The 19,983-nt window shown below is 34.8% G+C and overlaps 1 protein-coding gene across 4 annotated transcripts in view; it reads left to right on the top strand.

Moving 5' to 3' along the window:
* The window catches only part of DNAH5 (dynein axonemal heavy chain 5), a 420,121-nt gene that overhangs the window by 223,981 nt on the left and 176,157 nt on the right, over positions 1–19,983 (top strand). For all 4 annotated transcript variants that reach the window (XR_011966270.1, XM_072605437.1, XM_072605436.1 and 1 more), the window contains exons 25-31: positions 1,748–1,966; positions 2,838–2,900; positions 3,297–3,535; positions 6,768–7,008; positions 9,736–9,935; positions 12,840–12,993; positions 18,803–18,966. Coding sequence is in view for 3 of the 4 variants with exons in the window: in XM_072605437.1 (XP_072461538.1) it covers positions 1,748–1,966; positions 2,838–2,900; positions 3,297–3,535; positions 6,768–7,008; positions 9,736–9,935; positions 12,840–12,993; positions 18,803–18,966 (1,280 nt within the window). In the remaining variant the exon portion in view is untranslated. The remainder of the gene's footprint in view (positions 1–1,747; positions 1,967–2,837; positions 2,901–3,296; positions 3,536–6,767; positions 7,009–9,735; positions 9,936–12,839; positions 12,994–18,802; positions 18,967–19,983) is intronic.

Here is a 19,983-nt window from a genome sequence, read left to right as displayed (position 1 = left end):
TTTTTATTGTATGAAATCCAGGTGGTGTTGTAGAAAGCAGAACTAGAAAACTGTCCCCATGTTCATTCCCTTCCCTCCGCAGAAATGGAGAAGGGCTGATTTTCCTCAGACCAAAGATGCGTCTGAGTGTGGGGCTGGCTCAGGGGTGAGACTTTCTTCTCTAATGTTCACTTCTGCTCCCTAATCATTCCTTGGATGGTTCAAACTCCCTAAACTACCTTAGTTCAAAGTATCCAACCCTCTAGAGATCAGAGATAAACTTGTGGTTTTCACCACAGAAATTGCCTGAACCCACAGGGATGCCCTTCCAAATTGCAGAGTTTAAAAACATACCAATTCTTAATATTGGTTATTGGTGAAATTTAATACCTTGCTTCCCCAGGTCAGTACTATTTCTGGTTACTAGAACAAATTTAACCCTTTTGATTTAATATTTCTTTATGAGTAGATTTCCGGTAACTCCTGTGTTTTCCTTTCATTAATACCCTTTGTAATTTACCACTGTATAATTAGGTCATACACAACATTTCATTAATCATCATACGTTTTGGTGTGGTAAAAGAAAACAGAACAAACAGCACATTAAAGCAGAGTAAAGAAATAAGGAACAGACACCAGGTGAGCCCAGCTGGAGTAGGGAGAGGGGAGATGGAGAAAGAAAAAATTCTGGAGTTTTCCATAGTTCTAAAACAAATGGGCATTCACTAGTCTAAGTCCAAGTTCTGTGATCTGTAGAGGGAGGGAGGGAATACCCCTGAGACTAGCCTGCTACCCTGGTTCTGCATGCCTGTAGTAAATACTGAAAGATATCCTTAGGTACCTGACAATCAAAACACTCTCCTTAAGGTGAGCTTCTGCAGAATCTGCCCGGCTATATCCTTTTCCCATTATACTTCTTATCCCTTGAATCTCCAACTGTTTTTTAAATCTCCCAATGTGTGGCCGTGAAATTGAACATTGGTGAATTCCTGTTTTCTCCCAGGCATTGAACTGCAAATCCCAAGGTGCTTAGTTAGCTTCTGTATGCTTCCTCCTATGCCTGCAAAAGTGCCCCTTTTCCTCTTCCCTCCCCCAGTGTAATGATAATGGAATCTGAAGATCTTCCCTGCCACTTAATAGGCGCATGTGACCAGCTTGGAACTTCTTGGAACAACTTGGAACCAGCTTGAGTCACATGAAGCTGATGGTGGGAAGACCTTGCCCAAAGAGTGGAGCAGGAAGGGTGCAGCTAAGAGAGAGCAAGGCAGATCTGGGAGAGAGCAGGAAGAGAAGGGCAGAGCAGCTAGTGTGTATGAGAGAGGGAGTGATTTTGCCTAAGAGAGCTTGTTTGTGGGGAGGCCTGATAGAGGAAACACTTGTGGATGGCTGTCCTCCCTGCATTGATAATGTGTATAGATTTCTTTGTTATTATGATGAATTTGGCTTTCTGGTATCTGAATAAATAATTTGGTTTTGTCTTTGAGGAAGAGAGTTTATATTTTGCGAATTTACCCTAGAAATACACAAATACACATATCCACAGCAGCTACTCTGGGTATGGCATTACATCCAGGCATGTTATATTCACATACTTGCATTTTTCTTTTTTCTTTTTCCTATTGACTTTGAATCTGGTAGCAAGAGAAGGACTCAGTTACATGTTACAAGTTTACTATTCCTTGGTATAATTTCTTTCTATTTTATTAAGGAAATGTTTTTATGCTTGGATTTATGTGCCAACCTGATACATTATTTTTTTGGTCTATAGGAATCCTATGCTCTACTTAGCAAATATGGACTCTTGGTAGCAAAGGAGGAAATGGAAAAAGTTGATACTTTGCGTTATACTTGGGAGAAGATTTTGGCCCGATCAAGTGAAGTTCAGCATGAATTATTCACATTGCAGCCAAATTTCAGGAGAGAACTTATTAGTACTGTAGAAGCCTTTGTTGAAGATTGTAATCAGTTCTATTCAGACTATGACATGGTACTAAACTAATTTTCTATGTATGTATTTGTAAGGAAAAGGAGATAAATTTTTTATAAAAGGATTGCTGTTTTAAAATAATGTCTTAAAATCTATGCCATAAAGGATTCTTTCTGCCTTAAAGTCCTATACTTTTTTTTAGGATTAGACTTAATTAACATACTTCCATAAATTTCATTTCTTTTGATTTTGACCTTGAGCAGTGTAAGAGGATTAAAAATCAGTTTTACTACAAAATTTCATCATACTGTCTGCCTTTTATCACTTAGGTCATGGAAGACATTGGAGAGTTTTCCCAAAACTATTTTCAAAATTTTTTAGTAGCACTGTTTCTTTAATAAAATAGAATATTCTGTCCTATGTCAGTCCCCTCCTTCCCTATACTTTCAAGTACCAATGAATATGAGTGTAGAGCAGGGGGCATTATTTATGACCCCTATTTGACACTAGGCTAAACTACAAAGCTTATGAGTGTTGGAAAACACGATGGATGTTTTAGGACCATGTAGAAACAAGAGCCTGGGATGTTCTATTTTCATTTCTCAGTTCAAAACTATATTTGTATTTTACTAAAAAAGAAAAAAAAAACAAGTCAATGTCTTTCTCCTTTCCCTTCTCATTTGTGTGGCAAAGATCATTTCCCAGAAAAGAGGCAGTAATATACCCCTTAAACCTTCACTTTTCTTAGGTAAAGTAATAGTGATAATAATTTCATTCCCTTTACTTTAACTGTGATCCAAATCTTATGTTCCTTAAAGTAAAAATTGAAAGCATAGAAAAGTACTAAATGAAACCAAGATTCCTTCCAAAGCTTGACATTTTCTTATGTAAATAGCATGCATCATTAGCTCTTTATCTTAACTTGTTTCAGAATGGTCCCATGGCTGCTGGTCTAGAGCCACAGGAAGCCAGTGATAGACTTATTATATTCCAGGTAATCTTTCTAATGTGTATAGTGGTAGAAAAAAAGAAACTACTGTATTCTATTTTTTAAACCAAGAAATAGTAAAAGACTTTCTAATATTATATGTGTATTGATCTCTATAATATTATACATACATCTCATTAAATAATTCTATATTGTCAATAATTAGAAAAGTAGAGATGATATTTTATTAATAATCTCATGAATAAGCAAATATACATGGTCAGTTATGAGAAGATGTGTTTAAGTGAAATGTGATTTTGGGGTCAGTTAAGAATTAAATGTAGAAATATATATCTCCAATGATGTATTTGTTAGCTAACGTCTTATTTTAGGTATACCACAAGTCTTTTTTTATCCTTCTTGGAAATCATTCAAACCACTTTTCACTTATATTTTTGTTAGACTAGATTTGACAATATATTTCGCAAATATGTCACTTACACGGGTGGAGAAGAGCTTTTTGGGCTTCCTGTGACTCCGTATCCTCAGCTCCTTGAGATAAAAAAGCAGCTTAATCTCCTCCAGAAAATCTACAGTTTGTATAACAGTGTCATTAACACTATCAATGGATATTACGATATGCTTTGGTCAGAAGTGAATACTGAAAAAATAAACAATGATCTTCTCGAATTCCAGAACAGGTAAGGAATTACAAAAGGTTAGCATGTATGTAACAAGAGCTCCCACTATTCTGAAACTTTAATGACTTTCTTCTTAAGTCATTTTATCTTTGATTCATCTTTTTTTTTAATCCCAGATTTTTGAGAAGCATTTTTTACTACACTGTTGTCAAAACAGTCATGAAATGGTACTTATTTCACTGTCTCCACATGAATGGTGATAGAAAAGCAAATCCTTTAAGCCTGAATGAAGTGTCAGTTATTTTTCAATGCTCTGTCTTCATTTATATAAACTTGTCAAATATTAGAAATCCATGTTAAAAGATCTGTTAACACAATAAGAATTTATAGATTCTTCTACAGATTGATAGAATGTTATAATAAAGATGGATGAAGAGGGAGTTGTTAAATGCTAATGGTCAGTTAAATAGCATAGTGGGGACACAAATACAAAAGTCAGATATTTTCTAATAGGAAAGGACACACTACACACACACACACACACACACACATATATATGTTTATATGTCTGTGTGTGTATATGTGTGTTGGTTGGTTGTCTTTCCTTCTTGAAGAGGAACAAAATGACATCACTGTACTAGAGTTAAGTGTCAGTGTGTCCGACTGTGGCTGATCAGACCAATACGAGCTTGGAATGCTCTACCACAGATCGGGCACAGATGTGAACCTTTGAAGTGGATACTCTAAATTTGTGCATCCTGTGTTTCCTTTGAGCTGTTTCAATTCTGCTTTGCTCAAAAAGCACAGAACTTTCTCTGATGTGGCACTCCATGCTGAGCAGTCCTGCACCAGTGTCTCCAGTGTCACCCAATCAATTCCAAAGTTCTTAAGCAAGACCTTGAGAGTGTCCTTGTATCTCTTCTTCTGACCACCATGTGATTACTTGCCCTGTGTGAGTTCTCCATCAAAGTCTTTTTGGCAAGTGTATATTTTGCACTCAGACAACATGGTTAGCCCATTGGAGTTGTGCTCTCTGAAGCAGAGTTTGAATGCTTGGCAGTTTAGTTCGAGTAAGGACCTCAGTGTCTAGTAACTTATCTTGCCAGCTGATCTTCAGAATCTTCCTAAGACAATTCAAATATGTATATGTACATATATACGTATATGTATATGTAAATATGTGTATATGTGTATATATAAAACACATATATGTGTATTATATATAAAATACATATTTATATATTTATATATATATAGAATAAATATATATACACATACATATATGTGTATGCACGAGCTGAACAATAGGAAGATCAATTGACATCTTCCAGAGACATTGGTGGTGTTAATTTGATTAGTAATCAGAGCAAGAGAGGAAATGAAAATGGGGAGGATTATATTAGGACTACTCTCAATATAAATCATAACTGAACTCATAACTTAAAATCAATACCATAAAGGATTCTTTTTTCCTGGAGGCCCTATCATTTTATAGGATTAAACTTAATTAATACTCCCCCATAAATCTTGTTACCTTTCATTTTGACCTTGAGCAATCTAAAGAGATTGATAAGAGGTTTTAGCATTTCAACATACTGTCCACCTTTTATCGCTTAAGTCATGGACAGAATAAGTACTTATTAAACAGTCATGCACTGTGCTAAGAACTTTACAAAAATTAACTCATTTAATCCTTGCAACTATTGTAGGAGGTAGGTGCTATTATTATCCCCATTTGACAGTTGAAGAAACAAAGGTAAACAGGTTAAATGACTTTCCCAAGGTCACACAGATAGCAAATGTCTGAGGCCAATTTGAACTCAGGTCTTCTTGTGACCAAGCCTGTCACTTCACCCATTGTGTGTGTTCATCCTTTGTTGCCAAAGAAGACCATGCCATCAGAGAAATAATGACATGACTTGCACTTGACTTTGAGTGAGGGAGGTGGAGGTCACCAGCCTCATTTCTCCTCCAAAGCCATCTGAATCCAGTGACCAGATATTCATCAGGATGATTGGAGATGACCCAGGATGAGGTAATTGAGGTTAAGTGACTTGCCCAAGGTCACACAGCTAGTGAGTGTCAAGTGTCTGAGGTGAGATTTGAACTCAGGTCCTCCTGACTCCTGCATTGGTGTTCTATCCACTGTACCACCTAGCTGCCCCACTTTACCCACTGTACCACCTAACTCCTTATCTATACTTTAAATTGTTAAGGCATGCCCTTATGTAAACTTTATACTCTTTAAAGCTTATAAAACACCTTCTTAACTATCCTGAGACATAGGAAGTGCAAATGTTAGATCTGGAAGGGGCATTGGAAGTCGTCTAGTATAAGCCATACCTGAATAGAATCTCTTCTGTGGCATTTCTTGCAGATGATCTCACCATATTTATTTTTTGATGCTTCCAATTGTTAGGGAGTTTTTCTTTAAATTGAGCTTGCATTTACCCCTCTGCAATTTTCACCCATTGTTCCTAGTTCTTGCTCCTGGGTCCAAGTAGAACAAACTGAATCTCTAATTCATATGAGAGAACTTCAATAATTGAAGATAGTATGTGTGTCCACTATTTCTTTCCATTCTAAATGAATCTCCATTTTGTAAATAAGGAATCTATGAGTTAGAGAGAGATTAAGTGGCTTGCTTAGGGTTACATAACTAGTAAGTGTCAGAGCAAAAAATTGAACCTAATCATCTGATTCCAAGTCTAATATAGTTTAACTATAACATACTACTTCATATGGACTTTGCGGAGGGACTAGGAGATAATATCCATTTCATCCTACTTGGCATACTTGCATATGAAAGATCCTAGTATCTTTCTAAAATAATCTCTTGAAAAAAGTCATTCCAACCATTATCTTGGTTTCTTTCTATGAAGACTGGTCCTCTGCAACATAAAGTCTTGGTAATGTAATGCCGTATTTATTATAATAGAGAAAAATTAGTGCTTATGTAGTACATCGAGGTCTATGTAGAGTTATAATTTGTTCTTTGAAAAAGCATTAGGTGAAATAAAGTGATTAGGACAGTTAATTCCATAGGAACAATATTCAAAATGGATAACTGACCAAATGATCTTCTAATTGGTTTTCTTGGATATTGGGTCTTTTGTATTAAGGTAATTATTGTGAAATGGCCATGATTAGGGCAATGTCATTCAAGGCATACCTCTAGATAATTGAAAATATGGACTTAGTGTGGTTTTCTTTGCTAGATATAAAAAAAATGAGATGGAAATAAAAAATAGGTCAGACCTGTTTAGTCTTCCCTGTTGGTTTTCTTTTATAGATGTCGTAAACTTCCACGTGCTTTGAAGGATTGGCAAGCTTTTCTGGACCTAAAGAAGACCATTGATGATTTCAATGAATGTTGTCCACTTTTGGAACACATGTCAAATAAAGCCATGATGGAACGACACTGGAAAAGGATTGCAGCACTCACTGGCTGTAATTTTGATGTGGAGAATGAGACCTTTAAATTGAGGAATATCATGGATGCACCTCTTCTGAAATACAAAGAAGAAATAGAGGTATTTTTGGCAAGAAGCAGTGTGAGGTTGGGTGGGAAAAAGGAATGCCTTTGCACATTTCTCAAATATAAAATATTGCTTTGGGAAATGTTGCTAAGGAAATGAAAAAGAGAATAGTTTTATTGGGCAAATAAGCTTGCGTTTGCTTTCTCAATTTAATCTTTGTTTCTGGTGGTACTTTCTAAGCATTAATCTGAATTAATTCAACCAGAAACTTACCACCTTCCACATACCGTTATAGCAGTATGGTTTACTAGAGGGACTACTAGATTTGTTTGGAATTATCTTCTTTTTTTAACTCTACTTCCCCCACCCCCGTATAGTATTAGTTGCCAAATATTGTTGACTCTGCCTTACAGTATCTCTCTCACCTGTCTACTTTCTCCTCTGCTCCCCAGTTTAGGTCTTTATCATCTCTTGCCTGTAATGTTATGTTGATCTTCTGACTGATTTTTATTCAAGTCTCTCCCATCTAATCTATCCTTCCCACAGATCACAAAGTTGTTACTGTGTGTCTGATTACTTCACTCTTCAGAAACCTGTAATAGTCTCCCTCTTGTCAATAGAATCTAATAAAAACTTCTCTTCTAGTTACTTAAAGCCCTTCACAATTTGTATCCAGACTGCCTTTTCATACTTATACATTAATTCCTTTCACACACTGTTTGGTCCAGACCTATTTGCTCTTTATCACACACAGTTTTCTATTTCCTGTTTCCTTGCATTTACATAAACTGTCCCACGTCTCTGGGATGTATTCCTTCCTTATCTTTGACTCCCAGGATCCCAAAATTACTTCAAAGCCCAGCCAAAATTATTCTAGATTACAGGAGTTTGATGTAGTGTTTTATAAATGGAAATTCCACAAATCAAGCAAATATACAAAGTTAATTTGTCACATGTAGGATTTGGAAGACTTAAGTGTTTCCTGACATCTGTATGTGAAAAACAAAAAACACTATTGCCAGAATAAATAGGTGATTATTTTTAAAAAATAATTTAGGGATTCCATGTAAAGACATCATCCATGAACATCACAAACTCTATATAACATAATAGAGGACCAACCAATCAATTATTCAATATTTCCTGTGTGTCAGATACTGTGCTAGGTATGAGGGATAAAAAGGAAAAACATGGTACCTGTCCTCAAGGAGTTTACATCCACCAGAAAAATATGTATATATAGAAACATATATTATATAAATCTATATTATATATAGATAATATATTCAAGGTAACTTGAGAAGCAACACTTGCAGTTGTGGGGAAGAGGGAAATTAGGAAAGGCTTCATATAGGTGATATTGCTTGAGCTAAGTTTTAAAAGGAAACTAGGGATCCTAAGAGGCAGAGGTGAAGGATCATATTCCAGACAGACTATGCAAAATCACTGAGATAGATGATGGAATTCTATGTAATAGCAAGAAGTTAAGTTTGGTTGGATTGTAAAGTGCATGAATGGGAGTAATGTATAATCAGTCTCAAAAGTTTGGATCTACTTTGTAAATGGCTTTAATAAGAAACAGTAGTTTTATTCTAGAGGCAATAATAAACCATTATCACTCTTTGAGGGGCTGGGTGATATGTTCAGACTATAAGTGGCAACACTTATATGGAGAAGGACAGATTGGAGAAGGGAGAGAATTATGGCAGGAAAAGCAATTAATCTATTGTAATCTTCTAGGAGAAAGATGATTAAGACCTGAAGTGCAGTCACCTGCAAGAGTAACTATTGTTGAAAGATTCATCACCATCTAATCTGATGATGATATTTATTTTCACTCATCTCCATTTCATGTCTTCTAAATTTCAACCATCATCTCTAACCCCCTGTAGGGTACAAGTTCTTCCCTGTCCATTAATAGGCCCTTGTGACTACGTGTCCCCTTTTCCCCTTGGAATGTGGGTTGTGTTCCCAGGTCTAAAGGTACACAGGTACTTCAATTTCAGATCTTTTGTTGCTTTGAACTCCAGCCCAGTTCACAGCTGTGATACATTCTGTGCTGAGTCACATACACTTTCACACCTTTTGGTACTGTACCAATTAAACACTGAGTCACATGGGTTATGATGCTTTCTGGCTCTGAATCTATTAGTTGAAAGCTCTTTTATATATATGTACATATGTACATATGTATATATGTGTGTGTGTGTGTATATATATATATATATATATATATATATATATTCACGTTGGTATGTTCTGAGGTGAGATTTTGCTTTGAGGCTCACTCATGGGAAGAATGTTTCTTTGTAATTTGCCAGACAAGACTCTGGGAAACCATTGCTAAGGGGCCCCTGGCTTTGTGAATCCAGATGTTGGTACTCCCTGGTCTGGTGATTATATATCTGTTACTTTGTTTGGACAAGTTGCAGCCCTGTCTATAGGATTCTTTCTTGGATAATCACTTCTCTCTATTTACAAGTCCTTCTCATTGCTTAATTAAAGTAAAATTACTAATCCATTTGAAGCTGCCGTTCCCTTTCTCTCCCACCTCCCCTTCTGTCAGTTTTCCTCTCAAATTTAGATAGGCTGATCCTTGGATGAGAGACAAGTTGTCCATGACCAGGCTCTATCTCAACACCTTTCCAGCTTGGTAGATACCTGCCACAATGTGTTTTAACTTAGAGAAAGTCACCTTCTTTCCATGATTTTTTGAATGGAAAATTTGTGATTTATTGAAAGTTTGGATTTTTTTTAAATGAGCATTTTCTATTTCGACAGGACATTTGTATCTGTGCAGTGAAGGAGCGGGACATTGAACAAAAACTGAAACAAGTAATTACTGAGTGGGACAACAAAACCTTTACATTTGCCAGTTTTAAAAACCGTGGTGAACTTCTCTTAAGAGGAGATAGCACAGCAGAAATTATAGCCAGCATGGAAGACAGCTTGATGCTGCTGGGTTCCTTAATGAGTAACAGGTAACAAAACCATTTTCATTTCATGAGAGGTGAAAAATTGAAGAAGAAATGATTTAAGGGAAGTGAGAAACCTTTTTAAACCCCTCTCAGATGTCAAGTATCTTATCGAATATTTCAAACATTTATTTTAATGCTAACATCCATATGCAAATGTACTTTCAAATGACACTTCAGTTTGTGCCATTTTTATATCATTATCCTTCAGTAGCTAGATTCTCTGAAAGTCCCCATACCACAAAAGAACATAGCACACAATTAGCACCTTGAATTGCAAGACCTAGATTTAGAATTGAAAGGCACCTTCGAGGGCATTTTTTCCTTTTATTTTACAGTTGAGGAAACTTTGGCCTGGAGAGATGAGATCCCACAACACAAAATTCTGAGACAGTATTTGAACTTTCTGACTCCCAAGCCAGTCATTTTTCCCTTCTATCACATGTTCTCCTTAATGCTCCAGTTTTACATAAAAACCTTGTGTTGCCCTGAATTGATCTACTGTCTTGATTCCAGAGTGGGCAGGAATTTTAGCATCATCCTCCAATATGGAGAATGTTTCTACCAGTGGTCCTGAAAATGGAAAATATTATCATTCCATTTACTCATTCATGAAAAAATGAATTGAGAAGAAGAAAATCTAATTCATTCAGATATATGAAATGCTCTTAGTAAAAATAAATTACTTTGATTTTTTAGTAGCATAGCAAACATGTTGAATTATACAGACTATATATCTAAAACTATAGAATTTTGGGGTCATAATCTATTTTAGTGATTGCCCTCATCATTTCACAGATGAGGAAAGTGAAGCCCAAGGAATCTAGGTAATTTGGTCACATACATGGCAAGTGGTTAAGTAAGCATGTGAGTCTATCTTCTCTGACTTCATGTCATTTTCCAAGTTGAGTTGCTTACAGCAAGTCTCTTGATAACTTCAGATGGCTTTTATTCTTCTTTAGTAGTTTAACAACTTATGAATTCTGAGTTCCTAATTTGACTGATACCAAAGGAAAAACAATTCTTTCCTTTTTATTTGAAACATCTAAGTGTTTGACAGCTATGCAAAGCAGCACTCCTCAAACAAATTGTTTCTTCTCAAAATATAGAATTTGGTCTGCTTAAGGTTTAAGGAATTGCTATTTTGGCTGCAAAAAACAGGGAGTTCAAAAAGGACTAGTAGGAGATAACATACCTGAGTAGGAAAAGCAAACCATATCAACTTAGGTTATTCAAGTATGGTCTATGTCAGTGAGCCTTTTCCCCCCAAGTTATGATCACCAATCCATAGAAAATAGTCAAGTGAAGGCCAAAGAAATGATAATCAATTGACTAATTTCATTTTCTGAAGGGAAGGGGGAACAAAAGTATTTATACTTTTCTGATTTTAAAATTAAAACTATTAAACATAAATATTTTAAAAATAAATATAGCATTATATAAGTCAGAAATTCTTAACTTGAGATCTATGGAAACTCAAGAAGTTTGTAGTTATATTTCAGGGGGTCCATGAACTTGAACATGAAACATATCTTTATTTTCCTGAACCTCTAACAAATGTAACACATCTTTCAAAAAAACCTCTATTCTGAGAAAGTATCTGCAGGCTTCATCCTGAGTCCCAGAGGGGTCCATGATGGAAAAAAGGTTCAGAAAAATATTTTAAACATGATTTAGATACAGTTGAGGAAGTTATGGATAGGAGGAAAGGGAAAAGGAAAGGAAAGGAAAAAGGACAAAGGATAACAAATCATTTGGAAGAAAGTAGATAGGAATGCAGCCATCTAGTGGGTTTTGGAGAATATTCATAAAGTATTTGTCCTATTTATATCTTTCTATTATGACTGCCTTTTGAAATGCTAATTAGTTGATCCTTTCTTTCAACTCTTCAACTAGTCCTTTATTTTTAAACCTTCAGAGGCTATATGCTGAATGGCTGAGATTATTTTGTGGTGTTACAGATCCCATCTTTATTTCTCTAGCAAAAACATTGAGTAATCCTTACTTTAAAACTCCATGCCAATATTCTCTGCCCAATTATTAAAGGCTAGTGTTTTCTTCAATTAGATATCTACTTAGTAATAGTCAATTGCTTTCTTAGCAGACTGAATTCCACAGAATAAACAATTTTGCTGGACACAGTTCATATATTAATGTCATATTTAAAATAAAAATAGTCATATTTAATAATGACTGTGAAGCAGATGGACTTCAAGAAATCTCTAATGGCACAGAAATAACTTTATATAAGATGTGAATATAATTTTCAACAGCAGCCCTAAAGATACAAGATATACAAGCATTCCTGTAAATATGATGAAATTAGATTACCTTGTGAATCATGACATCAGGTTATGAAGACCCAGTTTCAACGAGAGGGGGAAGAGACAGAGAAAAAGAGTGAGGCAGACAGATTGATTGATACTTCTACTTAATTCTCTGCCTGCCAGGAAGAGTTCACTGTAACTTTGATTTTTCAAGCTCTCTGTGAGAAGGAAGGATGAGTAGAAATAAGCTCCTTTCCAAGTAGGCTTTGACTCAAGGGGATCATATTTATAAACTATAAGCTGCCTCCTCCAATCAGCCATATCATGTGATTTCTGATTTCCAGAGATTTACTGTTTTATCTCAAGTTAAGTTGGGAAGGAGTGATTTATACTCCCCATTTCACATATGGCTATGGTAGCTTGATAATATAAAATGATACCTAAGTAAGCACCATATTAAGTTCATAGGTCAAAGGTTTCCTACCCTGGTAAAAGGCAGTCAAATTACTTGTAGAAAAAGAGTCCTAGTGCATTCTATGCTGCTGATGAACTCAAGGCAAATTAGATGCATGAGCAAGAAAGATGTTTTTCAACCTTTGATTTGAGAAAAAAATATGTAGATTTGAAATATTTCTTCTTTTAGGTATAACATTCCATTTAAGGCACAGATTCAAAAATGGGTACAATGCCTTTCCAACACAACTGACATCATTGAAAACTGGATGACAGTGCAAAACTTGTGGATTTATTTAGAAGCTGTGTTTGTGGGAGGAGACATCGCCAAACAGTTGCCTAAGGTTGTTGGTTTCGTTTATTAGTTTTTTCATGACAGAAATATGAATACTAAAAAACACCTTATAAAGAAAAGTAGCTAAGACTCATGTCCATTGACTTCCATTTATCTTTTTGTGAGGTAGGAGGAGAGAGGGAAGTGTAGAATGTTGATACTGGGAAAAGTTGGAATGAAGGAAAATAGCAAAGTGGGGAACAGTTACATGACTGATACAAACCATCAGAAAATGTTCATCTAGAACACAGAAGAGTATGGAATTATGCAGAGGTTATCTTGAGGAAATGATGGTAATTTATTTTTTCAGAAGTAACATTTTAGAATAATGAAGGATATAAACCAGTTAATTGCATCTATTATGTAAAATTGTAGGCTGAAAATGTACAAAAAAAGATACTACCCCTCCCACTTGAAACACATCAAGAGCATTTTCTTTCCTCCTCAAATTGCTGAAATCAAGATAAACATACATGGAGTGTATTTTGAGATGTTTCGTTGTATTTTAAAAAAAGTTTCTCATTATATCTCGGTACATGCTTTTGAATTGTATATGAAATCAAGGTGTTTTTATGATACAGTTGAAACTTAAAAACTTGGATATAATTTTACCTTAGTATGGTATTTAATTTCCCCTCTTGATGTAAAAGAGGTAGGATTAATCCAGCCTGTTCCTCCTCTCAAATCTTCTGATGGTAGGTAGAAACAAATCTTATAACAATTGTCATGCAAATTTAGGGTAGAGTTTTGGTGACTGTTGTGTAAGGACTGGGCTAAAATGATTCATTGATTCTTGAAACCAAGCATAGCATAGTTATGTATAGCAATCCAGAATAAATCCAGGAATAACCTCCCTGTCTCTAATGTCCCATGATACAGGAGGCACATTATAGGCGGTAGTGGCCAAAATGAGTAGTGGGCTGTGCTTTCTGATCAAAGGCCCAGAGCCACTGGTATCTTGGTCTTATATAAAGTTTTAAGAAAAAGGGAATGCTTTGGCAACTGTACAGTGATGGACTCAGGAAACATGCTGTTCTCTAAAAGGGTGTGCTTTTAAAATTAACCAGAAAGCCCTACTCAGGATGAGGACAAAGAAATTATAACTATACTGCATCAGCAAGCTGCTGGAGAGTTTTAGCAGCCAGTTTTAACCAGAACTGGGTGTTTTAAACCAAAAACATATCTGAGCTGTATAATGGGAGACATTAGGAGAGTAGTGTTATAGACTCCTCTGCCTATTCAATCAGTGAAAGGATTCCACTACAAATGGCAAAGCTGTTTTAGCATTCATAAAAGCATATAATTCCATTTCTTCTCTTAACTGTTGGAAGAAGAAAACTTCGATCATTTGTTTTCATATCCACTTATATAATTTCAAAGACTAGAAGAAGGCCTGAAAATAAGTTTTTTTGGTGATGTTTTTATTGTTTCAAATACTTTTAGTATTTTTTCAATTAAACATTTTCTTTCCCCTCAATCGCACCCCAAACTGAACAATAAAAAAGCAAAACAAACAAAACCGTCATAATATGCATAGGCAAGCAAATAAATTCCCTCAGTTATCACATCTAAAACCATGTGTCTCATTCTACATTTTGAGTCCTTCTTCTCATTGCCAGAAAGTGGGTGACATGTTTTATCATCAGCCTTCTGTAACTGTAATTTGTCATTGCATTGAACAGACTTCTAATGCCTTTCAACATTTTTTTCCTAGCAATATTGTCATTGTATGAATTTTTCTCCTGGTTCTGCTCACTTTACTCTTTAGATAGGTCTTTCAGATTTCCTCTGAAACTATTTCACCACCATTGATTATGGTCAAAAATATTTCACATTAATGTAATATTCATTTACTGTAATTTAATTATTTCCCAATAGGTGGATAGCCCCTCAGTTTCCATTATAATTATTAATGCAGGAAGAGCCATTATAAATATTTTCATAGATATGGATTCACTTCTTCTTTCTTGGATCTCTTTGAGGTATAGGCCTAGTTGTGATATCACTCAGGCAAAAGTATACGGAGACTTTAGTAATTTTGGAAACATAGTGCAAATTCCTTTCCAGAATGACTGAACCAATTCACAGCTAAAGGAATAGTATCTTAGTGTGCCTGTTTTCCCATAGCCTCTCCAGGTTTTCACATTTTCCTCTTTTGACTTCTTGGCTGATCTTATGCACGTGTACAATAAAATCCCAGAGTTTTGTGGATGAAAACTTTCCTCCTCTGAGGATTGCTTTAGCTGCATCCATACATTTGATATGTCATTTCATTGTCATTTGTGAAATTATCTATAGTTTCTCTGATTTATTCTCTGACACACCAGTTCTTTAAGACAAAGTTAGTTTTCCAATTAATTAGTAATTAATTCTTCAAAGGTACTTTAATGAATATAATTTGTACTGAATTATGAACAGTAAACATGCATTTCTTCATTTTTGGTGATGCTTTTACGTGGTCAGTTTTTTTAAAGGTATCATGTGTGACTGAGAAATCTGTAAACTCTTTGCCATTCAGTAAGTAACAGAGATCAATCAAATTTTCTTTTTTATCTAATTTTTCCAATGTTCTATTCAAGTCCTGAATTTTTCCCTCATTGTAAACCCCACCCCAACATCATCTGATTATGTAGGTCTGTAATGAGGTCTCTATTATGGTTTTACTATCTCTTTCTCCCTGTAATTTGATTAAATTTTCCTATTAAATATTTAGATGCTATGCTTTTGGGCACAGATATATTAAATAGTTACATTTATTCATTATCTATACTGTCTTTAAGCTAAATGTAGATTCCCTGCTTACCTCTTTTTGTTGCCTACATTTTTAATATACTTATCTAAGATAATTATGGCTAGTTCTGCTTTTTTGACCCTGGAGCATAGTAGATTCTCTCATTTTAATTCTGTGTGCATCTTTATGTTTCAAGTGTGTTTAATGTAAACTATTTTGAGGGGTCCTGTTTTCTAAATCATTCTGCTCTCCTTTTCTATTTTATGATTGAATTCATCGTATTTATTTTCTCAGTTGTAATTGTCAATTGTCTGTTTTCTCCTATTTTATTCTCTCGTTCTTTCTCTTCTCTTTGCTCCCATACCCTTCTTTCCAAACTAGAAGATAGCAAAAGAGAGTGTTTGCCTAACACCATCGTCTATAAATTAAGCAGTTGGCTTCTATTGCGTCGATACTATTCTCTTTCCATTGTGCTGCCTTGATCTCAATCTGTTACTCTTTATTCCTTTTTTTTTTTTGGCTCCCCTATATGTTCCTTCCCTCATCTAATGTTGATGTTTGTTTTACTTATGATGTTTTTTCTTTTACCTATGCCGCCTTCTTTTTAATACTCCCTTGTTCCTTTTCCTTGTCCTTCACCATTTCCCTATTGAAATTTATTTCTATTTTTCATTCAGTCTTTGTATGTGAGTTTATGTAATTGTGTTCAATATTATTTTGGTTCAAATGAAAATGAAGTTAATGGGATGCCTACTTCCTCTTCTTTGCCTTCATCTTATTCATCTTATACTCTTTCTTATGTGATGTAATAATTTCCTTCTCCTTCCTTTTTTCTTCCCTCATATAGTCACCTATCACTCCCATTGCCATTTTCTTCTAAGATCATCCAAAGTGAACAAATCACCCACAGGGTCTCTGTCATTTTTATTCCCCATTTCTCTACTATGCTCAAGGATTCAAAGAAGACATTTGTTTCTCGTGTCCCAGTTACTAGGTAATCAATCCATCCCAACACAATCTCTTCCAATCGAACAAAAGTATGTGCCTGTCTATATTTTTCAATCCTTCATTTTCATTTTACACTATCTGCTCAGGTCAGACCTTTGCATCAGGAATGCCTGGATAGACTTCATTGTATTAAAGGTTCATTTTCACCTTGTAGAATTATACTTTCTAGATGGGTTATTGTTGTTTCTAAGTTTCTATTTTTTTTTCTTTTTGGCTTTTTGGTATATCACATTACAAGTTTTCCCCTATTTTAGAATGGTGGATGATAAATATTTGGCAATCCTAACAATGGCTCTTTGGTACATGAAATCTTCATTTCTGGCTTTTTACAATGTTTTTACTTTGATATGAAAGCTATGGATTTTGGTGTTCATGTTCCTAAGAGTCTTTTATTTTGGGATTTTTTAAAGAGATAGCTAGTTGATTATTTCTATTCTCCCTGTCCTCTTGTTTTAAGCAATCTAAACAGTGTTCATTCATGATTTTTTGAAATATGGTAGCTTTTTTCTTTTAGTCATGATTTTCCAGTGGTCTGATGATGCTTAGATTATAGATCTGCTTTATAAGTCTCTTGTTTTTGGTATTATATTACAGACATTTCTTTTTTTTTCAGTCTATTGATTGATTTTGTTTAACTATTGCTTTTCTTTTTGAGCTTTTGTTTTCTGTTTGACCTATTTAATTTTCAGAGCATTAAGTCCTTGAGTAAGATTTCTTATCTTTTTTTATTTCTTATCATTTTTCCTTGACATTGTTTCCTCCCTAGATGTTCCATTTTCTATTTCTTGTTTCATTTCTGGCAGATAGATTTAAAAGAAATAGAGAGAACAGTCTATGAAAAAGGCTAAAAATTATTTCCAGGCTAAGAAGGAGTGTGGTAAAATTTGTGTCACCAATTGGGTGAGTGGAGTGATGGATAATAGCAATAACTAGCATTCCTGTTGTAGTCAAAGGTTCAAAAAGTACCTTACATACATTTTCTCATTTGATTCTTAAAATCACTCCTCAGAGGTGTGGTACAGGACTCAGAGCTAGAGCTCTGGATTTGGCATCAGCAGTATTTGAGTTTGTATCTTGCCTTAGATATATTAGCTACATGACCCTGGGCAAGTTGCTTGGCTTCTCTTGGCAGCATTTTCCTCATCTATGAAAAGAAGAGAATGGTACCTACCTTATAAGGCTGTTAAGTAAATATCAAATGAAATTTTTATACATATATGTTTATATTAACATGTACATTATTTGTTTATCTGACATATATACATATATGATATAATTTGAAAAACTTAAGTCATCATATAAATGGTAGCTATTATTATTATTATAGTGAAAATATATAATCTTTGTTTTCCAAATAAAGAAACAGGTTCAGAAGGGCTAGATGATTTATCTAACTGAAGGTCACAAGCTAATTAGTGACAGTTAAAACTTATATAACAGTTTAGATTGGCAAAATGCTCATATATATAATCTCATTTGAATCTCCCAGTAACCCTGCGAAGTAGAAACTATAATTATATCAATTTTAAAGATGAATCTTAGGCTAAATAAGGTTTATGTAATTTATTCATGGTTACACAGATACTAAGTCATTATTAAAACATATCTTTCTGACTCCATTTTCAACATTTTATCCACTACAGTACTTAGCTACTACTTGGGTAATAGAGCCAAGGCTTAAATTCTGATTTTCTGACTTGCCATTGAGTATTCTCACCCTTATATGACACTTCAAGGGAGTGTGAGAATGAGATAAATGTAGAAGATGATAACATGGTGAGGAAAAATAGGTGGAAATTTCCTTGGAGTAATAAAGAAGAGATCACTGCTCTACTGTCAGGAAGGGAGTGATGTGCTTCTTATCCAATATACTGAGGATCCTAGGGAAATAAGTTTATGGCAGGAAGGGACCCTTCCCACTCTCTTATTTTACAGACAAAGAGATCCATGAAGTTGGGTGTACTATCTAAACAAACAAAAATGGTTAGAAACACTAACTCTGACAAGATGTATAAGATGCTATAGAAATCACTTTCCACAGCTGTATAAATTCATTTTCTTTTTTTTTTTATATCAACAGGAAGCCAAGTGTTTTTCTAATATAGATAAATCCTGGGTGAAGATCATGACACGGGCACGTGATATGCCACACGTAGTACATTGTTGTGTTGGAGATGAAACCATGGGGCAGCTATTGCCACATTTATTAGATCAACTGGAAATCTGTCAGAAATCACTTACTGGGTAAGACTTATAGCACAGTTAACCTTTATAGGACTCAGATGATTTGAGAACTGGAAGGTTCTAAGGCCTTAAATAATAGATGATTTCTATACATATTGATTGTAGACTCAGTTGTTAAGTCTGGCTTGAAGTTTTTTAGTTATAGGATTTATATAGCATGCCAATATCTGGGTAATTCTTATGTAATTAGGGAAATGGTAGTGATTTGATTAATAATAGTGGTTGTATTTAGAAAGACCTGTGTTCAAGTCCTGCCTCAGAAGTAAGTCTACTGGCTCTGTGACCACAGACAAGTCACTTGGCTTTCCAGGGCTATCAGAAAGTCTTGAAGACTGTAAGTTACAGATAGAGTGATGTTTGCCTCAGTTTAGGGAGTTTCCATTTGAGGAATTCCTCACACTGATGAAGCCCAGGTACAAGTCAACAAACAGCGAAAAAAGAAACAAAAACTCTAACATCACACAATGAACGCCAAATTATATAGTGCAGACTCTGGTGTTTAATAGGTGTTAAATAATATTTGTTGAATAATTTATTGATGAATTTGATCATCTACAGAAAGCTGCCTTTCTTCAGTCCTTTCAGAGGTGTAAGAATTTGTGAGAAGGTAGCTTCCCTGAAGGGGAAATGGAACAAATTGTTTGAAACCCTAAACTCTCTTCAGATGACTGTAAATTCTGATCCTCTTGATATTTCTTTCATAGAATCATAAAAATGTAGGTCTTAGAGGCACAAGGGACCTTAAGCAGTCATTTGAATTCAGTTCACATGTGTTTTAGATGCCTCTTTGAAAAACACTCTCAGAAGACACAAAATATTTTATGATATACAGCTGAACGTAGTGTACCCGAATAAGACTGAGTGTTATCTAGCTATGCTTTAAGGATTACATGTAAATTAATGCTTAATATAAGTATAAATATGCCAGTTTAATTAGAAGAGCAGTCAAATTGCTCCTGGCCTTTTATCATGATTAATCAAAATAAAATTATGCAGAAGATTAAATAATTTTTTGTT

This window comes from Notamacropus eugenii, chromosome 4 (genome assembly GCF_028372415.1).
Source record: "Notamacropus eugenii isolate mMacEug1 chromosome 4, mMacEug1.pri_v2, whole genome shotgun sequence".
In the NCBI taxonomy this organism is placed as follows: Eukaryota; Metazoa; Chordata; class Mammalia; order Diprotodontia; family Macropodidae; genus Notamacropus; species Notamacropus eugenii.
The sequence above is the reverse complement of the archived record's forward strand: the minus strand, read 5'-3'. Positions and strand labels throughout refer to the sequence as shown.